General features: G+C 53.2%; 1 protein-coding gene across 2 annotated transcripts; it reads right to left on the minus strand.

Moving 5' to 3' along the window:
* Positions 1 to 1,826: 1,826 nt before the first annotated feature.
* Positions 1,827 to 18,082, minus strand: SYPL2 (synaptophysin like 2). 2 transcript variants are annotated; one of them, XM_005310996.5, is made up of 6 exons: positions 17,832 to 18,026; positions 17,661 to 17,732; positions 12,424 to 12,548; positions 7,207 to 7,408; positions 6,137 to 6,328; positions 1,827 to 5,295 (listed from the first exon to the last, which is right to left on the minus strand). In XM_005310996.5, the coding sequence occupies exons 1-6, from the start codon at positions 17,877 to 17,879 to the stop codon at positions 5,167 to 5,169; spliced, it is 768 nt and encodes a 255-aa protein (XP_005311053.1). In that variant the 5' UTR covers positions 17,880 to 18,026; the 3' UTR covers positions 1,827 to 5,166. The 2 variants fall into 2 exon arrangements, with proteins under 2 accessions (XP_005311053.1, XP_042717788.1); XM_042861854.2 differs by lacking the exon at positions 17,661 to 17,732 and having other exon boundaries at positions 17,832 to 18,082.
* Between the last annotated feature and the right edge of the window lie 692 nt (positions 18,083 to 18,774).

Raw genomic sequence — 18,774 nt, forward strand, 5'->3', positions numbered from 1 at the left:
CCAGTATAACCTAGATCACAATCCAGCTGCTCCTCTTTCTAGGTGCCATGTACACTGCTGAGATGTACATAGTAACATGAAGCAACGACCATCCCACCCTCACAGCCTTTTCCCTTGGTGCTCACGCTGAGCCGTGGGGCGCCCTGAGGCTGGGATCAGCCCAGAAGCATTTTCTCCCATGTTTTCAAAGGCAGGGAAGCATTTTGCCCTGCCTGATTGGCACTTGCCTGTGGGCAAAGAATGGTGCAGCAGCTTGTTGGGGCTAATATGACCCCAACCTATCTGCCTCGTGGGATTTGCTCTGCCCTTAACAGATGGTGATTTTCCCTTTCTGGGGCGTTCCTGGTTGTATGGCTCTGCTAACATGATTGGTCAGACATAACAATCAAAGCAAGGGCTTTCCCCCCTTGATCCTTGGGGCATGTTGTGATGGGTGAGATGGCAGTGTATTCCCAGGCCAGGTCAGTGGGGATGGTGCGACTCTGGCATACGGGTGGCTATGGCTGCGTACAATATGCCCTCCCTGCCTGGATGCTATGGGCAATAGAACAAGTGGCGTAGAATCATAGAATCATAGAATATCAGAGTTGGAAGGGACCTCAAGAGGTCATCTAGTCCAACCCCCTGCTCAAAGCAGGACCAATTCCCAGCTAAATCATCCCAGCCAGGGCTTTGTCAAGCCGGGCCTTAAAAACCTCCAAGGAAGGAGACTCCACCACCTCCCTAGGTAATGCATTCCAGTGTTTCACCACCCTCCTAGTGAAATAGTTTTTCCTGATATCCAACCTGGACCTCCCCCACTGCAACTTGAGACCATGACTCCTTGTTCTGTCATCTGCCACCACTGAGAACAGCCGAGCTCCATCCTCTTTGGAACCTCCCTTCAGGTAGTTGAAGGCTGCTATCAAATCCCCCCCTCATTCTTCTCTTCTGGAGACTAAACAATCCCAGTTCCCTCAGCCTCTCCTCATAAGTCATGTGCTCCAGACCCCTAATCATTTTTGTTGCCCTCCGCTGGACTCTTTCCAATTTTTCCACATCCTTCTTGTAGTGTGGGGCCCAAAACTGGACACAGTATTCCAGATGAGGCCTCACCAATGTCGAATTACCAATGTCGCGTACTGGTGGTAGAGTCAGCGGGGAGACACTGATCAGAGATGCAGAGATGACACTGCTGCAACAAATAGCAAAGCTGTATTAGGTTACCTAAGCACCTGCCCTGGAGGTGAGTGCAGGCGTGTTCCCTTGGGGCAAGGGAGGCAGCCAGCCCAGCAGCATACCCACCCCTTCCCTGGAGTAATGCAGGGTCCATCACAGGTATGGCCACTGCACTCCACCCCACCCTGGGAGACATGGGGGCCACAGGCTATCATCAGCACCTGCTGCTGAGTGGATATCAAGCTGGGTCCTAGCTGCTGATGCAAACATGGCTTTGTGTCCTCAGTGGCCTAGTGCCAGCACCTCCCGAGCCGCTGGGTGGAACAAGGTCTGAATTTGCTCTCCTCCGATTCAGGGGGGGAGAGAGAGAGAGCCAAGTGCAGGCAACAGCTTGCTTGTGCTAACAACTCCCCTTTCAGGAGTTTGAACCCACGGCCCTCAGATCCAACAGCACAGGCCTGCAGCTCTCCAGCTAGGGGAGCATCGGCTGGCAGTAATAGTAGGCTGTTATCTATCTGGACTAGCCCCTCGAGGCTCACCACACGTTGCAAGCGTGACGGCTGTAGGAGCCGAGAAGTGGCTTGCTAGTACCGTGACACGAAGCAGGGTAGAGAGCGACTGTTGGAGATGGGTGGGGAGCGCAAAGGAAACCGGCCCGGAGTGGCACCTTGTTGTAGCAAACCCTCACGGCACTTTTATTCAGAGTCATAACAACAAGCACCAGAAAACCATGCAATGTAATCCCGGGCCGGGCCTGGCCTGGGGAGGCCGAAGGGGCTGCTGGAAAGCAGCCAGTCAGTGCCAGGGCACACACAGCAGAGCTCGGGATTGGGCCACTGCCCCCTTCTCAACTCCTGCTGCAATTGGTTGCTTTAACAGTGTCCAAAAGGGTTAAAGAGCAATTGCCTCCTCCCCTCCCCCCCGTGACCCCTCTCCCTGCAGAGTCACACACATTCAGGGCCCTTTGCTGGCGCCAGGCCTGCCTCCACCTCCAGTCAAGAGATTCTACAGGAAAACGCAAAGCCAGCACAGCTAAGGTTGGTCCCTCCCCCTCCGCCTAACCCCAGGACCCCTCCTCTGGGATCTCTGTCATGGGGCAGGGCCCAGTGAGGAGAGCACATCTCTGGCCTGGAGCCTGCCGCCTGAGCTGGGCGGGGGTTATCCATGCAGGAGGACTGCAGGCTGCCATTGGAGCTGCTCCTAGTGCTGGGCAAAGGGGCAGGTGCCAACCTTAGCACCAAAGCAAAAAAAAAAAAGTAATATTTTCTCTCTCCCCTTTCAAATAAATAAACACAGACAGAACACAACAAGCCTCACAGTCGAAATGGTTCCCAGCCCCCGCTTTCCCCCCCCTCCCCCCCGAGGGCTGAGGTTACAAAATGCAGAGACGTGCCCTCTCCTTCCCCTCAGGTTCTGGAGCCGTTATTACTAATTAACTGATAAGCAAAATAAAGACCAGGCCATTCCACCGCTGGACTCTTGGAAGATCTGAGCAGCCTCAGTCCCTGCAGTGGCTTATCCACAAAGAGGCCAGACCCTCAGCTAGCGTAAAGCAGCGTCACTTCCTGACTTTAAGGGAGCCTAGCAGCTGAGGATTGGCTTCAACTATCCCCCCAAATTAGGAAACAGGGACACAGGCAAAGCAGAAGGAACCAAATGCGGTGGTGGCGCTTTGGTGGGTTGGTTGTCCTGGTACCCTCAGAGCCACCATGGGAGCGTAGGAATTATCAGACCAGTGGTCCGCCTAGTCTGGGATCCAGCACCAGCTGCTTCAGAGGAAGGTGCAAGAAAACCCATACTGGACAATTAAAGAATAGCCTGGCCACAGGGGAAGCTTCTTCCTGACCCTTGGCAGCTAGTGGTGGTTTATGCCCAGAAACATGAGGGTTTATACCTACCTCTAGGAACTCAAGGACAGGAGAAGTCGGCTGAGGGCCGGCTGGACTGGAAGCCTGGGTGGGGAAGGGGAAGGGGAAGCCGTCCAGCAACAGATTGGTCGATTCTCTTGTCCTGCAGGGCATCCTGTGGCCACAATAAGGATCAGAGCATGTGGCACTGGGACTGTGATGCAGGGAACTGGGTATCGCAGCTGTGTGGGGCTCAGTCCCCTGCGGTTCTGGGGGCAGAGACACCAGAGGGCTCCCTACAACTGGCCAGAGCCTGGCTGCTGTAGAGGGGCGAGAGGTGCTGGCGAGGGGAAATGTACAAAATATGCAGGAATTGGGTCTTTGCTGAACAGAAGGTCCCCAGCTAACAAAGCACCATTAACACCAGTCTCTCCTTCAGCAGAAGGGAGGCACCCCCATCGTGGGGGCGGAGGAGGAAAGGGAGAGAGTAAGACCAGAAGAGTCAGCGAGGAGCCTGGATTCCCCGGGCCCCTGAACCAAAGCTCTCGCCTGTCTCTAGGGGAGGCAGTGAGCCCTTTGCAACAGAGCAATGCCCTGAGGCTCAGAGGGGTTTACAGAGTTCAGGGCACTAAGGCACCTGTTGAACAAGCCCCTTCTCCGAGAACAAAGCAGGGCTGTCTTTGGGACCAGGGATGCTACGCTACCATTCTGCCCAGCGGCTCCGGTAGCACAGAGCACCTTGGGGGGTCAGGGGTTACAATGCCAACGGGCTCGGGGCCAGCTGCCTAGTGCCCCAGTGGCCGGGGGGATGATAGTACTGTTCAGGGGTTCTGTCACCAATCAGTGTTGCTGGGCTCCAGGGACAGGACTAGTAGGAGCAGCTGGTGTAGTGCCAGTGGGGTAAGGGGACAGCATTACTACTGCAGGCAAGGAGACTGACGATGATCTGAACACTCTGTTTGGACAAAGCTTCCCTTCTGCTTGTGCCGGTGTCAGCACAGCTCAGCCCTGGGTCCTTCCGCCTAGGACCTAAGGTCATGAACTCGGCTAGTGGATCCTCCACTAGGCTGCGAGAAAAGTCTCCTAGGAGCCAAGCAAAGCTCTCTGGCTCAGGACACTGGAGAGGGTCAGTCCCCTGCTGCTGCCCCTCGGGGAGCTGATGGAGCAGACACTCACATACACTCGGAGGTTTTATAAGGAGGGATTGGAGGAATCTGGGGCTGCTCCTCAGCTGTAGGACAGGGAGGGGACGAGCACCAAGAGCTGCTAAAAGGGCTGCCTTGGGCAGAGGAACGATCTGGAGATCTGAGTAAGGAACCGCCCACCCCCCGCATTGCCCGTGTGTGCGATCAGAGATGGGAAAGCTCTCCTAGAGCACTGTCCGGCAAAGGCAGGATCACACCCCCGTGTCAAGCTGCTGTTACACTAGATTATCTGGCCTAATGCGTGGTCTCCCACTGAGCCAAACTGGAGTTCAAGAGCAGCTGAAAACCCTCCATCAGCTTCCTCCAGGACATACACAATGCTGCAGGCAGAAGGGAAGAGGAGAAATATACCGGCCTTCTCCTCCCAGGAGCAAGAAACAGCATATTCTCCACCTTCCCTTTCTGCATCTTAGTCTGTCTCCCTTGTTCCTAGTCAAGGAGGGGGTAGGTCTGAGACAGCCTCTGCCTTTCCACGGTTGGGCAGTAGGGGGTGCTCTTGCATGAGGGGTGGTCCTGTAGTGCCCCAGTCTCAGGTCTCCCCAGAGCATCCACTCTCACCTGCAAGTGACTCCATACCCCATCTTGTGGCTTCTAAACTCCTGATTGGTTTAGGCTCATCACAGCAACTGTGAAGAGCAATTCCACACAGTCGCAGGCTCGGGGGCCAGGAACGCAGAATCAAATAAATTACACTTATTAACAAAAATAATAAACCCTGCTACCAGAACCTTGGAGTCTGCAATGAGTTATGTATACCTGGGACCGAGCCAGGACTCCCGCCTGCCAGTCACTCATAGGCGGGCATCCCAGAATGCTCAGGAGAGATGCCAACATGAAGATGGAGCTTGCACAGAACGCGGTCCCACAGCGCTGGTATGAAGGCATGTATGTGACAAGGTACCGGCTGTCCAGGATGGGAGGAGGTCTCGAGGGGGGCGGGCAGGCTGAGAGGGTCTTTATTGCTTGTCGATGGCTCCCTGTTCAGCAGAGTTCTCCTTGTTGGTGGTCTGCGCGTGCCATGAGGTCTCTTTAAACACAAACCAGCAGTTTCCAGCCCACAGGATAAAATTGATGAAGCCAAAGAGCTAGGGGAGAGTCAGAGAGAGCAAAGGGCACAATTACCATCAATGCACTCACAGCAAGGCCTCCCAGCCTCAGGCGGGTGCGTGCGTCCGGCCGTGCACACCCCGCTACTGGGTGGAATCAGAACGGCTCGGCTATCTGCTGCATGGCCCCCCGGTGGCTCAAAGGATATAAGGCTGCCTACTGCTACAGCTCACAGAGAACTTCCCTTAGCTCCCCAGGCCTAAAGGCTATGCAGACTTGGCAAAATCCCCTCAACTCTTCAACTGCTGCCTCTGCCCCTGTTCCGGTGCTGAAGAAGTAGCCAAGTCACTCAGAGTGCACACATTCACTCCCAATGACTGCCTCTCAGGGCAATTCACTCAGTACAGAGACAGCACCCAATGCACCACTGACACCAGGGTGTCTGAGCAGTTCCTGGCACCCTGACTGCCCTTGGTGCACTGGTTAAACTACAGCACCATGTGGCCATCCATCTCCCCTAGGTGCAGGCAGTCCATGTACAGAGGCCGATGGGCCTGGTCCAGCTTTGTCTCACAGAGCTGTGTGCTGGAGCTCAGCCAGTAGCAGCTCGTAGTCCCTGGATCAAACCCCAGTGCTGATAACGCCTCCACCCCCACCCAGGGCATGGCATAGCCCAAGAGGAGTCTCCACCAGCGCTCTACTCCAGTTTTGTGGTCACAGGCTTTGCAGCTTGTGGACCAAATCCTGAGCTGGTGTAAATGGGCCGTTCATTTCAACAGAGCACAGCCCATTTACACCAGGTGTAAATCTGGCCGAATGGGTCCCCTGCCCCCTTTGCCTGCACACAGCTGTGGTGCTGGCTTTGCTGCGGGCTCTTACCACGGAGATGTTGGCCAGCCCCATGGCTGGCGTGGCCCCGGCGTTGCACACCGCCTGTTTGAGATGGCACACGGACATGGCGGCGATGAGACTGGACGGCCGCGTGGCCCCCTTCACATCTGACAGGCCTTTGCCCCAGGCTGCAGCTGCCACCAGCCAGAAGAAGGTGAAGGAGACGCTCACGCAGAAATCCTGGTGGCGGAAGGAAGGAAATGTCATGCTGGTTCTGGCACTGTGCGCAGCAGGGCTCCTCTCACTCTCCCCAGCCCCAGGCATGGAGATGGAAACGCTCTTCTGGCTCCAGGACCTCCAGCCCACCTGGCCTATGCTGCCTCCCAACACCACCTGCCCAGGGACCAACCCCCCAGCTCTGCCGCAGCCCCTCTGGCTGGCAGACTAGGGCAGACTCCAAAAGATCTAGGCCCAATGCTCCAGAAAGGCCCCTAAATTCCCCGGAGGGTCCCACAAGTGTCCCAGCCCCTCCCCTGATCTTTGATAAGCAAAGGGGTCTAGGACCGCCTGGCTTGCACTTCACAGCTTCAGTCTGCCCTTGCTGCCTGCATCTAATGCCTCCCTTTCTTGACCTGAAGCCTCAGGCACCAGACAGACATCCTGCTACATCCCGGCACGGGACCTGCAGCCTTCATCTGCGAGCCCCAGCTCTGAAACTGCCTTCAGCCTTCGCACCTAGCACCCAGAGCTGAAGGCTCAATCACTTGGCTGCTGACCCTGTCCGGGATTAGGGGGAAGGTGCCTGCTATGGGTCAGCTCCATGACAGCACCACAGGGAGAGAGCTCCCAGGCTGGAAGGGGCTGCGGGGACAGAATGATGGCTCGGTGGTGGCGGAAGCCCTCAGATGCTCAGCTCTGCCTTCCCAGACTTCCCCTCCCAAGAAATGGGAAGTGACTTGCCCAAAGCCCCATGGCGAGTCAGTGGAGGAGCCAGAAATCAGACCCAGGAGACCTAACTCCCAGCCCTGTGCTCTGGCACAGGTTCTTTAGAGCAAGCCCTGCAGCTGTAAGAGCCACCAAACAAACCCCAGCCCTGGGGGCTACAGCAGGGATCTCACCGCAAAGGGAAGCCTCTTGTTCTCTGTGTAAAGGGAGTGAAATCGCAGGTAGATCACCAGGGCTGCCATACTGTAGAGGAAGGAGAAGACTCCCAGGGTCACGAAGAACTCGGAGGGGGCCGAGAAGTCCCCCATGAGATGCAGAGTCCTTTTAGTGGTGTTGCCCTCGCAGACAGGCATCTCAAAGGGAATCCTGGATAACCTGCCCACAGAGAAAGGGGTGGGGAGAGAGACGCATTTAGCAGGGAGGAAGGTGAGACCTCCATCGGCCCTCTTGGGTCAAAGGAGCCAGCCTATCTGAAGGCTGGGATTGGTGGGCAGAGCCTTGGAAGGCCTACCCCCTCAGATGGGGTGGACTGAGTATGGGGGACAAAAGCCAACAGGATTGGTGGTGCAGGTCATGGGATAAAACCAGCGATGCAGAGGGAGACACTGAGCAGAGAACCCCACAGAGCACCTGCTGCCCAGCAGTCCAAGGAGTTAGTGGATGGCACCCATAGGAACCCTGCCTGGATGTGTGAATGGACAAGGGCCTGAAAAAAGGTCCCATAGTCACAGAGAAACCCCTGTCCTACTTCTTCCTCCTGGACAGATGGACAGCTGTCTTGGCCTGTCTCTGCAGGAGGTTGATAGTGTGGTCTTGGGGCTGGGGGGGTCATGGGCGGGAGTTACCCACAGAGCAAGGACAGCACGGGCAGTGGCAGGGTAAGATCCCCACACTTCAGCCTACCAACATACCTCATCCCTTCTGGGGCTTGACCTACACCAGTAGCCCTGCCCATGGCTGTATAAATGCCGGTGTCTGGTCTACACTTGCGCTACCCCTGGATGATTTGATAGTGTAGACATACTCTAGGAGTGAGTTCAGATTCCACAGCAGTCAGTCCTTGGCCACTCTGTCTATCTGGGTTTCCATAAGGTTGCCCATCACCATGGTATCCAACCACCTCTCTGCTAAGGCTACCAGCAGTGGGGCTGATTCATGCCAGTAACAGAAAGGATTTTGTGACTTGTCACTTCAGTTCCGGTATGACACCCACCCACTCATTTCACACAGGCTGCTAAGATCCATCAGATGGCACCAGCATTCCAATTCTGTACGCTCTGATTAGACTGCACCCTGCCCGGACAGTGAGATCTCCTTTGTCCATGGCAGTCAAGCCCCATACATAAACAGGTAACTTTCTGTCACCACCTTCCGACGCTGAATATGACACAGCCACCGAGGGGTGAAAAACTTTCTGGCCCAATCACCCCACCCACCAAGTTTGACTTTAAAGGAAAAGAGGGATTTTCTCTTTGACCCGATCCTCTCCCTTCACTCTCATGCAGCTGAATACAACACCACCAGGCTAGTACCCAAGAACTACAGCTGGAAACTGAGCAGAAAGCGAGTGCCAGGTCGGAGCAGGTCTAAATGAGCAACGCTCCACTTCGCTCGGCCTGTGTACCTCAGGATGGAGGATGAGGACCTGACCTGGACAGTGAAACTGAGCAGCCTGCTTTCCATTCAGTGAAATGTATCAAGCAAACAGGGACTGTCAAAAGGGGGACAAGTTCGCTAGATGCTTAAAATTCTCCCTGTGTTCATCATCTCAGGGTGTGAGTTTGGTGACGCGCCCTTAGCAGACTGGGATGAGAACTCTACTCTTCCATCTTGTGTTCGGAGCTGGGCAGGAGTCTTGCATATGTTGGAGATCCCTAGAGGAGCTCTGATGGTGCGAGCACTTGTTAAGGAGGAACGGAGATATGCCCAAGGCCTCGCCACGCCTTCTTGCCACCTGTCCCTATTGAGCAGGGACAGTCACTGTTATTTCAGTAGCACAGTTCTCCATTTCCCCCCTCTCTGAGCCTCCTAGCAGTGCTCCTAGTCAGATGCATTTCAGTGGAGATCAGAGGTGTGCCTCTATTTATAGCTATCAAATGTTGGCAGGCAGGCCGAGATGTGTGGATAGATATAGCCATGTTCACACTTTTCATACGTTTAGCTTCACAGGCTGGATTTCAGTCTAATTCTGGCCTCTTTTCTGCTCACCCGAAAGGCCTTTTTGCTGATCCCTAACAAACGGGACTATTCCTGTGCTCGCTTTGACTTCCTTGCTGCTTGACAACCTTTCTGGCTTTGGGGTGGCTGAGGGATTAACAAATGCCAGCCATAATGGAACAGACCATTGGCTCATCAATGCCAGTACCCAGCAGTGGCCTATACCTGAAACATGAGCTGAAGTCTGCAGCAACTTGCCTCCTGACCTCAGCAGCAATCAGGAATGGGGGTGATGGATCCTGCAGTATATTCCCTCTCCCTACCGCACCTCCAAACAGGTGACTGAGGGATATTTTCCAAGGCCTGCTGCCCCTTTTGCAAGTTTACAGCCAATGGAGTAAAGGAACAGCTGTGCAGGATGTGGGAAGGAGCGGGTGATGATGTATGAACACTGTATGTGACCTGGTTGTTGGCTATGGTGGGTTGTTGGGACATTCACTGTCTCTGTACGAGTTGGTTTAGTTTAATAGTAGGACTGACTAGGAAAAAGTAGGAAGGCAACACAATGGCTGCAGATAAGCAACCAGCCACTCATTAAAAGAAGATGCCTGAGCTATTTGCTGTGAAGTTGCTATTTCCAGGCTCCAGCCAAGTTACAAGACTTGCTCTGCCAGTACTGGGAGCCAACCAACGAAACAGAAATCAAACAGTTAAAAAGTCTCTCTCTGCCTTGTCAGGGAGGGGCAGATAGACACAGACACCTATTTGAGGGAACTGAAGAAATCAGCCTTCTAGGCTTCCTAGGGAGTGGTGGACCTTAGTTAAGAGATATGAGTGCAGACTGTTTCTTGTTTAATCCTTCTCTTATGTTATGCCTGGCTCCTACTGTTAAGGCTAAACAATGCTTTGGTGTAAGAAGGCTCTCTGGTTCTTTGTACTAACCACTGCTCACAAGCTCCCGAAGGGATGACCCACTGGTGCTGAACCCACTCGGACCTGTCGGGGTAAGCACGGTAGATACACAAGGTGCTGAAGCACAGGGCCCAGTTTAAGAGTGAGAGAATCATGTAATTCCACCCCCAGGGAAGTAAAGGCATGAGGCCTGACACCTGAAGGGGCACATTCAGCGACACCAGCGAGGGGGTCAGGCGTGCAGCCAGTCCATAGCATAGCACTCAGAATTCACAGATGTGACATTGACACCTGTGAGCTACAAGGGGTTAAAGCAGTCACCTCTGAATTATGATGGTTTTCTCCATACACCCACATTAGCTGATTAAGGAGGATCTCAGAGCCCTCCAACCTACAGAGAATTGAGCAAAGAAACTGCTTGACTGAACAGATCAATGGTTTATCTAGCATCTCATCTCTTAATAGTGACCAGTGCAAGATGCTTTAAGAAAAATACCTTGTTTTAAATGCCGTACCGGGGGGCAGGGCAGGGGGAAGAAGAATTTCTTCCTGACCCAGCTGGTGATCAGCATATGCCCTGAAGCATGAGGACTAAAAACCCTTCCGGTTATTATCAGAGCTACTATAACTGAAGGTGCTGATCTTATTCATACAAATATCTAATCATTCTTTGAAGCTTTGCTATGCTATTTGCCTCAGATAATAGTGGCACGAATTCCTCTCTTGTGGGAACTGATACCGGGTCTGTTCATGCATTCACCCATACAATGCAGCCTGAAGATATCCAAAAGGTTTCACCTCAGTCATACAGCCTCCCTAGCTTGTCTTGGGCAAAAGGTTCCCTATGCTCTGGGGTCTGTGTTTGAAATGCTCTCCTGGATGAAGAGCAAAGGGCTCAGAACAGATCTGTCCATAATGGACTGGCTCTCCCTTGGGTATTCTGTCTCCAGGAGATGTTCGGAGAGGATACACCTTTAAATACGATGCAGTCAAAGCTATTCAAGCATTGATTAACCCTGCTTTCAAGGTCCCTACGTCACCTAGCAGAGGGCCAAGAAGATGGGCCCATACAGAACACTGCATTCCTGAGTAAATCCCCAGTGAGTGGGTGTCTATGTTACTGGACAAAACATGTTTCAGGGGAGAAAGAAAAAAATATAATCAACAAAACACACGACCTGCAGGCACTCACATGAGAAAGCATGGCCCAACTCTGGCCTGAGGAGCGGGGTCTGCTCTGCTGAGGCGAGAGGAGATCTGGGCTGGGCTGAGGGGGCGGTTTCTCCATTGGCCATAACCTTAGTTGTGTCCTGACTGCAGCTCCCTTTTCTACACAAAGGGAGTTTTTCCAAACATTGCTAACCCCAGCTCAGCTCCACCGGCAGCAGCAATGCTGGGAGCCTTAGGGAGACAGCTGGCACCATTTTAAGCACCATTTACTCCTCAGAGCAGGTCTAAGACATGCTGATGTCAAAGGACGCAGCTCCACTGACTTCAGTGGAGACAGATCCTCAGTTGGTGTGAATCGGTCTGAGTTACAGTGCTTCAGTGGCCATAGGAGCCTTGCGTAGACAGGGCTTCGGTAGAGCATGGAGAAGGCTGGTAGCTCCTCTCGCTGGCTCTCCCCACTTGTTTATTTAAAATTGCCTTGTTCTCTTTGCAACTAAGCTGGCATAGGAACCAATTTCCCTGCCACACCATAGGATCAGGCAGTGTCCATCTTGTGCCCACTTGCCCCCACTCTTCAGGCATCCAAAGGTAATTTCTTTGGATCCGTTCCCTCGCGGCTTCCTATTTGCAGTTAGTTTGGGGGTAATTAAGATCTATACCAGCCTGCCCTCTCCCCTTCCTTTGCCCACACCCATTGCAGAAGGGGATTTCAAAACCCAAAGGAGAGCCCAAATGGGAGTCATTTTTCAATAGGAGCAGTTAAACAGCCACCCTTCAACTGCCAGACTAAGTTCAATCTGTTTAGGTAGCATTAAAATTAAAGAAAAACCTGCAGTGAGAGTCCTGTTCTGTCAGAAATATCATGCAGCAGTGAGTTCCACTGGTTAACAATACATTGCCTCAAAAAGTATTTCCGTTTTGAAAATGGTAATAAAAGCAAGTCAGAGTGTACTCGTTTGGGAAAAGCTCTCATCTGGGAAGCTGGGGGTAGGATATGGGTTCTGGTGCCTTCACAGACCTCTCTCCATTGAGTCAAGTATTGTTGTCAGGCCAAGTCTGTCTATTCAGATGGATTGATTACCATCTCCAGTGGCATGTAACTCTGGAGAGGAAGCATCCTCTGGGTTAGTCCCAGCAAAGTCCCCCGTTACCTGAAAGGGTATCCGAACTGGACAGAGATGGCAGTCATCTCTTTCAGGTCATCATTGCATTTCACAGTAGCCCCTGTCTCCCCACTGAAAGAGCCGCAAGATCCAAAGGCAAAAATGGCGAAGAGCTGGAAGAGAAAAGCAAAAGGTTTTGGAGTCAGAGGGACTCCAGCTGGTGACAGTGAACTAACAACATGCAACAGGCTCTTCTTGGCTCACCACGCCTCCTGAAATTTACAAGATAGCCTCAGTGTTCACAGGTAAATAGTCCTGAGTTTATTTGGGGCATCATCACAATATAACAATGGCGTATCCACACATCATCATCAAGGCAACATCCTCAACAGTTGCAATGTAGTGCCATGGTCATATGATATCCCTGTCACCTGGTGCAAGGACCCAGCAGAAAACCCAGTCAGCAAGGTCTTTTCCTTGAGTGATAATGTTTGTAACAAGAAATCAGAACAGGCCGACGCAAGCAAAACATGGAGAACCAGAACCCAGGGCTCCTGAGCACCCCTGTCTCCCAAGCAACTGCTCTTAGAGCACTCCCCTGAGCAGCAGTGCAAGGGGAGGAAAGAGCGGAGCTGGAGTCAATCTCTTCCTCACAGAAGACCAGGCAGTGCTATGACCCAGGCAGAGACGGAAGCAGTTTCTGTAGTCCATTCTGGCTAAGGCCCAGTAAGGGGGACAGTCAGTGCCAACTGGGATAGAGGTTCTGTGATATGGAATTGAGCCGAGACCACCACTGGAGAGCCATCACCAGAGCTCTCAGTCATTGCTCCCCTGACCGGGAGCTGGCGAAGCTGGCAGCCTAGCAGTGAAAATTCTCTAGATCCCAGGAATCCTCTGAGCCAGCCTCTCTTCCCAGTTCGGTTGGTTGGGATTCTACTTGCTATGTTGCATACGAACTCAGTACGTACCTTCCTCAGAGAGAACCAGACACGTTTGCAGGGACAATGAGAGGTGCGATCTCAGACTACAACCTCTCTCAGGATGCATGTTCCCCGCCACTGTTATGTGCCCCTAGACTGGTGCTCTCACTTCAGCAGAACTACACCAGTTTACAGCAGCTGTGGAGCAGGCCCATTGATTCCTACTGAAGGCAGAGATGAGGCCCAGAGCAGGGAAGTGACTTGCCCAGGAGCACAAAAGCAGGTAGTAGCAGTGCTGGGAATAGAACCCCAGTGTCTTAACTCCCTGCCCCCGGCTCTAGCAGATCCCAGCACCTCCCAGCTGCACCAGCCCCAGGGAAGGGAACAACAGCACTGCCAGGATGACTCCTATAACTCTCCTTTCTAACAAGGCCTTTTGCAGGTTCCAGGGCTGAGGGGGGTCAGCACAGGAAGAAACCCTAATGGGCAACATGCCAGGTTGGCAGAGGTATTTACACAGCATCCATTTCTGCTTTGCCCCACACCCACCTCCAACTACTAGCTGCTCTAAGAATCACTTAGAAACCAGTAGGTAAGGGCAGAGAATAGCTGCAGCGACTGACATAGGCATCATGGCTTAAAGACAGCAAGAGCTGTCCCACTGCTGGAGACAATGGGACTGATGCCTCCCCCTGGGGCACCTCATGGCACCCGGGGCTCTGCTCACAAAGAAGACACTGTGCCGCACGGGCAGACAGGCCCCACTGACTGCAGCACAGCATCAGGACACCTGAGCGCACAAGGCAGTGAACACGTCGCTGGCTCATTAAGCTTCCCTGTTCCAAAGATCTGTCACACTAGCGCTTCCTTTGGGGGCTCCATGGGGCCTGATCCCCACCACTGAACAGCTGACAGCATTAGTAACCATCCAGCACAGTTGATAGACAGCCCACGCTCTCAGTGATTCCTCCTCCCTGCTGAGCTCCTCTGTTCCATCCCTACCCATCTGTGCCAGCAACACAGGCTGGCCGGGCACCATCCCAAAGATCTCTTCTTACTGGCTCCTTTCCCCACATCGCTCACTGGCCCCCAGTGAGCAGGCCAGCTTGTGTGCACTCCATGAGGCTCTCTGCACTCGCTTGGCAGAGGGAGGTGCACAATGGGCTTGGGGGTGTGTGGAAGGGAACTGCCACAGGCAGAGAAGGGACCTGGATGCTGTCCCACGAGACCTAAAGCTGCACACGGTTCTTCCCCGCCCCATTGGCCTCAGTGGGGATTACCTGCCCATGCGGATGGTTGAGCAGGCTCCTTGGTATCTTTGGAAGAGTTTCACCGCAGGGCCACCTGTGCCCTAAAGCCCAGAATCAGCAGTTCAGAAACCTCCCGGAGAATCTTGTGTTTCCAGAACGGCTGATGTGGAGACATGCAGGCAGGTGGCATGGGCAGAAGCAGAGAATCCCTTAAAAGAAAAATCTGTGTTTTCACAAGAACCTCAAACTTCCGGCCTCATTGCAAGATGCAGCCCAATACCCGAATGTCTCTCTCAGAACTGTGAAGCTGAGGGCCTGAGCCTCCAGTAGGATCTTTTTCCTTTAAAGCGCCTTTTAATTCGCTTTCTGGGGCTGATGATGGTCAAGGGCCTTTATGCCTCTAAACTAAAATCAGTTTTCAATTACAGGACCAATAAACTGATGTCTTGTTTTCTTTGCCTCCCCGCCCCCTGTAATGAGAGTAATTCATCCATGCAGGAAATGGTTACGAGTCTCAAATGACATTTCCTGTTCTTGGTTCTGAGTTGAATTTCTCTTTCTCTTCCACTGGCATGGTGGGGGAAAGATGAATGTGGCTTCTGAATAGTTTTCTGGTAACTCATGCAGAAACACTCAGCTCTGGTTAAGTTCATGCACCCTGAACTCTGGCTCCCATGAGCGACAGGAAGAGAAAACAACTCTGTGTGTGTGTGTGTACGGGAAAGAGAATGAAAACATAGGCTGAACAGACTGAGGGGTTCCCACTTCATCTATAAAGGACTGATCTATGTAACCAAATCCTGAACAGGCAGAGAATCACAGCAGTCGGGGCAGAGGAGGACTTGTATCGCCTTGTCCATTCTCAGCCAGTGCGGGACTGTTCCGTTCTGTATAGTCCCAAGTACTTTGCCCAGCCTAATTTTAAATGTGTCTCCCACCATTTTACTTGAGACTTTATACCACAAAGAACTCCTTGACCCAGATGCTCAAAGGTATTTAGGCTCCTAACTTCCACTGACAGCGTAAATACCTTTGAGGATCTTGGCCTTTGTTACCCCTTGTTTTCCTGCATTCAGCTTAAGTTTCTTTGTTCAGTGTTAGAGTGTTCCTCCTAGTTATGCCCCTTCGAACCGCCCTGTATCATTTCTTTCCCTCCCTGGGATTTAAACCCTTTTGCTACTATTGGTTGGAGGCCTGATTCTGCAGCATGCTGAAGCACTTTCCATTCCAATTGATTTCCATGAGAATTCCGGATACTCAGCACCTCTCAGATGTGGCTAAGTGAGAAGCGAGGCCAATGTTTGAGAGACCGGCCACTGATTTTGGATGCCTCTATTTCAGGGTGTTTGACTTGAAACATGTTGAATTTTCAGAGGTGCTGTGCACTAGCAGCTCCCGTTGACTTTAGTCGGGACTGCAGGCACTCAGCACCTCTGAAAATCCGGCTCCCAGTGTCTCAGGTTAGGCTTCCAAAAACAGAGGGATCCAAAACCGGAGCTACTTTGGGAAGGTGTGAGCCTAGAGGTGTTCACCCAAAGTAAACAGAGTCACAGACAGCTTCTCAGAGGCTGTGTGGGTGAGGGGCTGGGATGTGGGGCGGGACAAGCAATGTGGGTCTATTCCTAGCCTTGCCAGTGACCTTGGGCAAATCACCTCCCCTGTCTGGTTCACTCTCCCCAGCTGTAAAACAAGGGTCATGACACTCCCCTATCTTTGTGAAGTGATTTCCGGATGAAGAGAGCTACAGGCGAGCCGAATGCTGAATACATGGTATACCATATACCAAGTACAGGCTTCCCTGGATCCTGGCAGATCAAGAGTGTGACCTGCCCACCACGAACACTTGCTGAACAGTTCCGTCACCACATGGAGGCATGAAACAAATGCAGTACCCTTGATGTGCCATGAGATACGCTAGTGCTGCAGTTCCTCATTCAGACAGAAGGCCTTTTAAACAGTTCCCTTTGCAAACTTTATAATCATAATTGGTGGTATTCAGAACACCAACGCTGCGTTCTTCTATGGCCTGATTACTTCACAATGGCCTTGGCGAAACGCTGCTGAGAAGGGGGTGCATATCTTCACTGTATGGATGGGTATGTTGAGGCTCATGGGGGGTGAAATGACTTGCCCAAGATCACATGAGAGTCAGTAGGAATAGAACCCAGGAGTCCTGGCTCTCAGCATCCTGCCCTAGACAACAGTTCTTTCCTTTAACAATGTCAGTACATATAAAGCTCTCTTGACAATGCCTTACACATTCAGAGTGGAGCCTGACTCCGACCTTATAAAACAGTGGTTCTCAAACTTCTGTACTGGTGACCCCTTTCACATAGCAAGCCTCTGAGTGTGACCCCCTCCTTATAAATTAAAAAACACTTTTTTGTGTATTTAACAACATTATAAATGCTGTAGGCAAAGCAGGGTTTGGGATGGAGGCTGGCAGCTCGTGAGCCCCCATGTAATAACCTCGCAACCCCCTGGGGGGTCCCAACCCCATTTGAGAACCCCTGCTATAAAACAATTGTAACTTTGCCCTGGGAACACAGGTTCTTTCAACAGTGCTGTAGCAGACAATTCCAGCTATTACCACCTGATTCGGTGATCGGAGAAAGTGGCAGAAGGCTGTTCTATAACAGATCTATTCCGAGAGGGGATGAGGGTTCCTACACACTCAGCCCCAAGTACTGGGGTCCAAATATGTGCAGGACTCCAATCTCTCCCACGGGAGGCAGGAGAGGAGAGTTCAAGTGAGCTGGGGGACCGCGGAGGCCTGGTATGTGCAGGATCAGAGCTCTGGAAAGGTTAAACCACTGCAGCCAGCTTTCCCCCCCTCTCCCCAGAGTGAAACGTGAGCAGGGCTAAGGCCAGTCCCCATACCCCTCCCCATAAACGCAGGCCTTCCTTGCACATAGAAGGGCTGCCTGGGAGGGGCACCGCATGCCCAGCTCCTTCCCTCCTCTAACCCTACCCCATACCCCACTCACCAAGAACTCGCCCCCGAAAAGAGCAGCCACCCACCCCCCCAGTGCAGCCAGCCAGCGAGCGCTGCGTTGCTTTGCTGGAACGTCACTCACTGGTACCGAAATAGAAAGAGCCTCTATAGCAAACTCACCCACTGCAGCACCTTAATGAAGCCCAGGGGCTCCTCCAGGCGGCCCCAGCGCAGCCCGAAGAGCCGCCGGCCCTGCAGGGGAGAGACAAGGGCGGGGAGCCACGGTCAGCCAAGCCCCGGGAGGAGTAGGGAGAGGCAGAGAAAGGGGACAGGAGAGGGAGTGGGCGGTACCTGCTGCCCGGGCTCCTTGTCGCCAGCCGAGGCGGTGGGCTCGGACATGTTCAGGCTGCGGACAGGGCTGGCCGATGCGTGTGTCGCCGGGCGGAGCGCACCCTTTCAGGGCGATGGGCTGCGGGGAGGAGGGCTGGGGGTGAGCCCAGGCGCAGAGGGGGCTGTCCGGGGGGCGCTGCTCCGGGGCTGCCGCCGGCGGCTGCTGGCTCCTGAGCTTCGCCCTGCACAAACCCGCGATTCAAACTTCTGTCAAACTCGCAGCGAAACTTCGCGGAGTCACGTGGAGACCAAAACCCAGCCCTCGCCTGTCCCTATGCTGGGGGCACCGGCGCCCCCTGTCCGCAGCCGCGGCACTGCCGGAGTGTCCGGGACATTGCCAGGCTGGGGGGCTGACGCCAGGAGCACGCGGCTAAGGATGGGGGGTGGGGTCCCTTGCCCTAAATTCCCCCGATAACTAATGAAAATCAGGGACAGGCACGAACCCATGAGCTAGGATGAACCATTTTCTCTAATGAACAATAATTAATAATCGATTATTAGTGAATTTAGCGTAGCAAACCAGCATGAATAGCCACCCCGAATAGATACAAGCAGCGCCATGGTTCTGTCTCTCCCCACCTCTCCTAGGGGCTGGGCACTAAAGCAAACACATAGTAAAGTTTCCCCACCGACCCCCAGGCAGTTTGCAAGTGCATTTGTCACCTTCGAGCCCCTTGTGCACATACTCACCTGGTGCTGGACACACAGGAATTCTAAATTCATTAATACCAGTTAGCAGTACTTTCCAGCTTTCCTGTATCGCTCATCTAGCTGCCTGCTCCATGCCTACCCTACCACTGCAGTCTGAGCACCTTCGAAGTTCCAGGGGAGGGTCTCCGGTGCCTTTACCTAGGGCCAAACGCTAGCTCTGCCATTGTTCAGGTTCAGGAGCCCTTACTGTTTA

Source organism: Chrysemys picta, chromosome 4, assembly GCF_011386835.1.
Source record: "Chrysemys picta bellii isolate R12L10 chromosome 4, ASM1138683v2, whole genome shotgun sequence".
NCBI classification, from domain to species: domain Eukaryota; kingdom Metazoa; phylum Chordata; order Testudines; family Emydidae; genus Chrysemys; species Chrysemys picta.